Raw genomic sequence first — 7,722 nt, 5'->3', positions numbered from 1 at the left:
ATAATGTTGGTGTGTATGAGATGTGTGGACTCCATTGACGTATGGATGTGTGTCTTTGAAGGAGAAATAATGTTGGTGTGTATGAGATGTGTGGACTCCATTGACGTATGGATGTGTGTCTTTATAGGAGAAATAATGTTGGTGTGTATGAGATGTGTGGACTCCATTGACGTATGGATGTGTGTGTTTGAAGGAGAAATAATGTTGGTGTGTATGAGATGTGTGGACTCCATTGACGTATGGATTTGTGTGTTTGAAGGAGAAATAATGTTGGTGTGTATGAGATGTGTGGACTCCATTGACGTAGGGATGTGTGTGTTTGAAGGACAAATAATGTTGGTGTGTATGAGATGTGTGGACTCCATTGACGTATGGATGTGTGTCTTTGAAGGAGAAATAATGTTGGTGTGTATGAGATGTGTGGACTCCATTGACGTATCGATGTGTGTCTTTGAAGGAGAAATAATGTTGGTGTGTATGAGATGTGTGGACTCCATTGACGTATGGATGTGTGTCTTTGAAGGAGAAATAATGTTGGTGTGTATGAGATGTGTGGACTCCATTGACGTATGGATGTGTGTCTTTGAAGGAGAAATAATGTTGGTGTGTATGAGATGTGTGGACTCCATTGACGTATGGATGTGTGTCTTTGAAGGAGAAATAATGTTGGTGTGTATGAGATGTGTGGACTCCATTGACGTATGGATGTGTGTGTTTGAAGGAGAAATAATGTTGGTGTGTATGAGATGTGTGGACTCCATTGACGTATGGATGTGTGTCTTTGAAGGAGAAATAATGTTGGTGTGTATGAGATGTGTGGACTCCATTGACGTATGGATGTGTGTGTTTGAAGGAGAAATAATGTTGGTGTGTATGAGATGTGTGGACTCCCTTGACATATGGATGTGTGTGTTTGAAGGAGAAATAATGTTGGTGTGTATGAGATGTGTGGACTCCATTGACGTATGGATGTGTGTGTTTGAAGGAGAAATAATGTTGGTGTGTATGAGATGTGTGGACTCCATTGACGTATGGATGTGTGTGTTTGAAGGAGAAATAATGTTGGTGTGTATGAGATGTGTGGACTCCATTGACGTATGGATGTGTGTCTTTGAAGGAGAAATAATGTTGGTGTGTATGAGATGTGTGGACTCCATTGACGTATGGATGTGTGTCTTTGAAGGAGAAATAATGTTGGTGTGTATGAGATGTGTGGACTCCATTGACGTATGGAAGTGTGTCTTTGAAGGAGAAATAATGTTGGTGTGTATGAGATGTGTGGACTCCATTGACGTATGGATGTGTGTGTTTGAAGGAGAAATAATGTTGGTGTGTATGAGATGTGTGGACTCCATTGACGTATGGATGTGTGTCTTTGAAGGAGAAATAATGTGGGTGTGTATGAGATGTGTGGACTCCATTGACGTATGGATGTGTGTCTTTGAAGGAGAAATAATGTTGGTGTGTATGAGATGTGTGGACTCCATTGACGTATGGATGTGTGTCTTTGAAGGAGAAATAATGTTGGTGTGTATGAGATGTGTGGACTCCATTGACGTATGGATGTGTGTCTTTGAAGGAGAAATAATGTTGGTGTGTATGAGATGTGTGGACTCCATTGACGTATGGATGTGTGTCTTTGAAGGAGAAATAATGTTGGTGTGTATGAGATGTGTGGACTCCATTGACGTATCGATGTGTGTCTTTGAAGGAGAAATAATGTTGGTGTGTATGAGATGTGTGCACTCCATTGACGTATGGATGTGTGTCTTTGAAGGACAAATAATGTTGGTGTGTATGAGATGTGTGGACTCCATTGACGTATCAATGTGTGTCTTTGAAGGAGAAATAATGTTGGTGTGTATGAGATGTGTGCACTCCATTGACGTATGGATGTGTGTCTTTGAAGGAGAAATAATGTTGGTGTGTATGAGATGTGTGCACTCCATTGACGTATGGATGTGTGTGTTTGAAGGAGAAATAATGTTGGTGTGTATGAGATGTGTGGACTCCATTGACGTATCGATGTGTGTCTTTGAAGGAGAAATAATGTTGGTGTGTATGAGATGTGTGGACTCCATTGACGTATGGATGTGTGTGTTTGAAGGAGAAATAATGTTGGTGTGTATGAGATGTGTGGACTCCATTGACGTATGGATGTGTGTCTTTGAAGGAGAAATAATGTTGGTGTGTATGAGATGTGTGGACTCCATTGACGTATGGATGTGTGTCTTTGAAGGAGAAATAATGTTGGTGTGTATGAGATGTGTGGACTCCATTGACGTATGGATGTGTGTGTTTGAAGGAGAAATAATGTTGGTGTGTATGAGATGTGTGGACTCCATTGACGTATGGATGTGTGTCTTTGAAGGAGAAATAATGTTGGTGTGTATGAGATGTGTGGACTCCATTGACGTATGGATGTGTGTCTTTGAAGGAGAAATAATGTTGGTGTGTATGAGATGTGTGGACTCCATTGACGTATGGATGTGTGTGTTTGAAGGAGAAATAATGTTGGTGTGTATGAGATGTGTGGACTCCATTGACGTATGGATGTGTGTGTTTGAAGGAGAAATAATGTTGGTGTGTATGAGATGTGTGGACTCCATTGACGTATGGATGTGTGTGTTTGAAGGAGAAACGGTGGAAGAGCAGAAGAGGAAGATGCAGTCAATGAAGATCACACAACCTTCCACAAATGTCATCGTCCTGCCACCAAAGGTGAGATTTTCATTCTTTTTTTCCCCCCAGCTTGTTTTGTGTAGGCTTGCTGTGTTTATTGATTATTTGTTGCAGCTTGAGTTCTGCACTGTTGTGGTGTCGACGTATAAAACATGAACTAGTGGACTTTTTGCAGTAAAGCAGACCAGGAATGTCTCTTTTGTGCCATAAATAACTTTATTTATCCACTTTTACTCCAACTCTATACAGCAGTCAGCTAGTGGCTCTTTATTGTACATTTTATTGTACATTTTATTGTCAACTTTATTGACATTTTATTGTCAATTTTATTGACCTTTTTATTGTGAACTTTATTGAACATTTTCTAGTACCCTTCATTGACATTGAATTGTACACTTTATAGACATTTTATTGTAGACTTTTCTGTACATTTTATTGTACACTTTATTGTACCCTTCATTGACATTGTATTGTACACTTTGTAGACATTTTATTGTACACTTTTATGTACGTTTTATTGTACCTTTCATTGACACTTTAATGTACACGTTAACTTTTTTATATACATTCTATTGTACACTTTATTGCCGCTTTATTGTCAACTTTATTGACGTTTTCTAGTACCCTTCATTGACATTGAATTGTACACTTTATAGACATTTTGTTGTACACTTTTCTGTATATTTTATTGTACACTTTATTGTACCCTTCATTGACATTGTATTGTACACGTTAACTTTTTATTGACATTGTATTGTACACTTTGTAGACATTTTATTGTACACTTTTATGTACGTTTTATTGTACCTTTCATTGACACTTTAATGTACACGTTAACTTTTTTATAGACATTCTATCGTACATTTTGTCAAATTTATTGACATTTTATTGTACACTTCATTGACATTTTAATGTAGACGTTAACTTTTTATAGACATTCTATTGTACACTTTATTGAGATTTTATTGTTCAACTTTATTGATGTTTTATAGTACCCTTCATTGACATCGAATTGTACACTTTATAGACATTTTATTGTACACTTTATTGACCTTTTTATGACATTTTATTGAACACTTTATTGTACCCTTCATTGACATTGTATTGTACACTTTGTAGACATTTTATTGTACACTTTTCTGTACGTTTTATTGTACCTTTAATTGACACTTTAATGTACACATTAATTTTTTTATAGACATTCTATTGTACATTTTATTGTCAACTTTATTGACATTTTATTGTACACTTCATTGACATTTTAATGTAGACGTTAACTTTTATATAGACATTTTGTTGTACACTTTATTGACATTTTATTGTACACTTTATTGACGTTTTATAGTACCCTTCATTGACATCGAATTGTACACTTTATAGACATTTTATTGTACACTTTATTGACCTTTTTATGACATTTTATCGAACACTTTATTGTACCCTTCATTGACATTGTATTGTACACGTTAACTTTTTATTGACATTGTATTGTACACTTTGTAGACATTTTATTGTACACTTTTATGTACGTTTTATTGTACCTTTCATTGACACTTTAATGTACACGTTAACTTTTTTATAGACATTCTATTGTACACTTTATAGACATTTTTTATTGTGCACTTTTCTGTACATTTTACTGTACACTTTATTGACCTTTCTATGACATTTTATTGAACACGTTATTGTACCCTTCATTGACATTGTATTGTACACGTTAATAAAAAGTTAACGTGTACATTAACATTGACATTTTATTGTCAACTTTATTGACGTTTTATTGTACACTTCGTTGACATTTTATTGTAAACTTCATAGTAGGACTGCACGATTTTGAGGGAAAAAATTGCTTTTTCACACACTCTTGGCGTTCTCTCCATGAGCTTCAAGAGGTAGTCACCTGGAATGGTTTTCACTTCACAGGTGTGCTTAAAGCTCATGGAGAGAATGCCAAGAGTGTGCAAAGCAGGAATCACACCAAAGGGTGGCTATTTTGAAGAAACTAGAATATAAAACATGTTTTCAGTTATTTCACCTTTTTTTGTTAAGTACATAACTCCACATGTGTTCATTCATAGTTTTGATGTGACTATCTACAATGTAAATAGTCATGAAAATAAAGAAAACACATTGAATGAGAAGGTATGTCCAAGCCTGTACTGTGCATATATATATATATATATTAGGGATGTCCGATAATGGCTTTTTGCCGATATTCCGATATTGTCCAACTCTTTAATTACCGATACCGATATCAACCGATACCGATATCAACCGATATATACAGTCGTGGAATTAACACATTATTATGTCTAATTTGGACAACCAGGTATGGTGAAGATAAGGTACTTTTAAAAAAAAAATTGTAAAATAAAATAAGATGAATAAATTAAAAACATTTTCTTGAATAAAAAAGAAAGTACAACAATATAAAAACAGTTACATAGAAACTAGTAATTAATGAAAATGAGTAACATTAACTGCTAAAGGTTAGTACTATTAGTGGAGCAGCAGCACGCACAATCATGTGTGCTTACGGACTGTATCCCTTGCAGACTGTATTGATATATATTGATATATAATGTAGCAACCAGAATATTAATAACAGAAAGAAACAACCCTTTTGTGTGAATGAGGAGGGAGGTTTTTTGGGTTGGTGCACTAATTGTAAGTGTATCTTGTGTTTTTTATGTTGATTTAATTAAAAAAAAACAAAAAAAAAACAAAAAAAACGATACCGATAATTTCCGATATTACATTTTAACGCATTTATCGGCCGATAATATCGGCAGGCCGATATTATTGGACATCCCTAATATATATATATATATATATATATATATATATATATATATATATATATATATATATATATATATATATATATATTAGGGATGTCCGATAATGGCTTTTTGCCGATATCCGATATTCCGATATTGTCCAACTCTTTAATTACCGATACCGATATCAACCGATACCGATATCAACCAATATATGCAGTCGTGGAATTAACACATTATTATGTCTAATATGGACAACCAGGTATGGTGAAGATAAGGTACTTTTTTTAAAAAATTATAAAATAAAATAAGATAAATAAATTAAAAACATTTTCTTGAATAAAAAAGAAAGTACAACAATATAAAAACAGTTACATAGAAACTAGTAATTAATGAAAATGAGTAACATTAACTGCTAAAGGTTAGTACTATTAGTGGAGCAGCAGCACGCACAATCATGTGTGCTTACGGACTGTATCCCTTGCAGACTGTATTGATATATATTGATATATAATGTAGGAACCAGAATATTAATAACAGAAAGAAACAACCCTTTTGTGTGAATGAGGAGGGAGGTTTTTTGGGTTGGTGCATTAATTGTAAGTGTATCTTGTGTTTTTTATGTTGATTTAATTAAAACAAAAAAAAAGATACCGATAATAAAAAAAACAATACCGATAATTTCCGATATTACATTTTAACGCATTTATCGGCCGATAATATCGGCAGGCCGATATTATCGGACATCCCTAATATGTATATATATATATATATATATATATATATATATATATATATATATATATATATATATATATATATATATGTGTATTATGATTACTCTACATTTGAATGCAGGTTAATAAGCGAGCATTGTGGTTGTGATTGTCCCTTCAGTCGTGTCCAGATCACGTTTCTACGTCCACCGCCCCCCTGACACCTGCTGTGTCGTCTGTGGTGGAGGCCGCCTCACCTGTACCGGACCTCCTTGGAGACGTCCCCTTCACTTTGTCCCCAGGAGTCCAAGCCATGCAGACGGCATTGTCTTACATTCCTGATGTGCTGCTGTCCAAAGACATGAACTCCAAACTGGCATATTTCCATTATGACTTCACTTTAGAAAAGGCAGTTCTTCAAAATGCATAAATCTGACATCATTGGGTTGATTATCATATTTCGATTGACATTTTATTGATGCCGGACTCCCTTTTATTGTTCACACCACAGGAAATCATAGTCCATCTTGCAACAGTGTCAACTTCAGACGTGGTTAATCTGCATGTGCAAGAAACACTAATATTATATACAAAAAGACATTCAGGCTCTACCTAATCTAGTATTCATCTATGCATTACTGTACATCAGATGAAGTGACAGTCAAATAGTCAACCATGTCATTGTCATTACCTGCAGATAATATACAAAAAAGTATTTGATCCCCTTACAAAATATGAACAGTGCATCATTTTTATGAACAGAAAGACACCATGCAAATAAACACATTATAAATGATATTTGTACTTTGGTCAAAAGAATGTAGTATTTAACAGACCTCTACTTTTATGATGACTCACTATCATATGAACACACCGTGCCTTTACACCAGGAGTCACCAACCTTTTTGAAAGCAAGAGCTACTTCTTGGGTGCTGATTAATGCGAAGGGCTACCAGTTTGATACACACTTAAATAAATTGCCAGAAATAGCCAATTTGCTCAATTTACCTTTAACTCTATGTTATTATTAATAATTAATGATATTTACACTTAATTGAACGTTTTAAAAGAGGAGAAAACACCAAAAAAAATGACAATTAAATTTTGAAACATAGTTTATCTTCAATTTCGACTCTTTAAAATTCCAAATTCAACCGAAAAAAAGAAGAGAAAACTAGCTCATTCGAATTTTTTTGGAATAAATTTAAAAAAGAATTTATGGAACATCATTAGTAATTTTTCCTGATTAAGATTAATTTTAGAATTTTGATGACATGTTTTAAATAGGTTGAAATCCAATCTGCACTTTGTTAGAATATATAACAAATTGGACCAAGCTATATTTCTAACAAAGACAAATCATTATTTCTTCTAGATTTTCCAGAACAAAAATTTTAAAAGAAATTCAAAAGAGTTTGAAATAAGATTTAAATTTGATTCTACAGATTTTCTAGATTTGCCAGAATAATTTTTTTGAATTTTAATCATAATAAGTTTGAAGAAATATTTCACAAATATTCTTTGTCGAAAAAACAGAAGCTAAA

General features: G+C 34.0%; 1 protein-coding gene across 1 annotated transcript in view; it reads left to right on the top strand.

Annotated features, from left to right (window-relative positions):
• Positions 1-7,722, top strand: part of LOC133635571 (UBAP1-MVB12-associated (UMA)-domain containing protein 1-like) — a 12,214-nt gene extending 4,492 nt beyond the window's left edge. Inside the window, exons 3-4 of the mRNA XM_062028785.1 lie at positions 2,636-2,721; positions 6,360-7,722. Of these exons, the coding sequence (XP_061884769.1) occupies positions 2,636-2,721; positions 6,360-6,608 (335 nt within the window). The 3' untranslated portion in view covers positions 6,609-7,722. The remainder of the gene's footprint in view (positions 1-2,635; positions 2,722-6,359) is intronic.

This window comes from Entelurus aequoreus, linkage group LG20 (genome assembly GCF_033978785.1).
Source record: "Entelurus aequoreus isolate RoL-2023_Sb linkage group LG20, RoL_Eaeq_v1.1, whole genome shotgun sequence".
In the NCBI taxonomy this organism is placed as follows: Eukaryota; Metazoa; Chordata; class Actinopteri; order Syngnathiformes; family Syngnathidae; genus Entelurus; species Entelurus aequoreus.
Note: the sequence above shows the minus strand (reverse complement) of the source record. Positions and strands in the feature narration are given on the sequence as shown.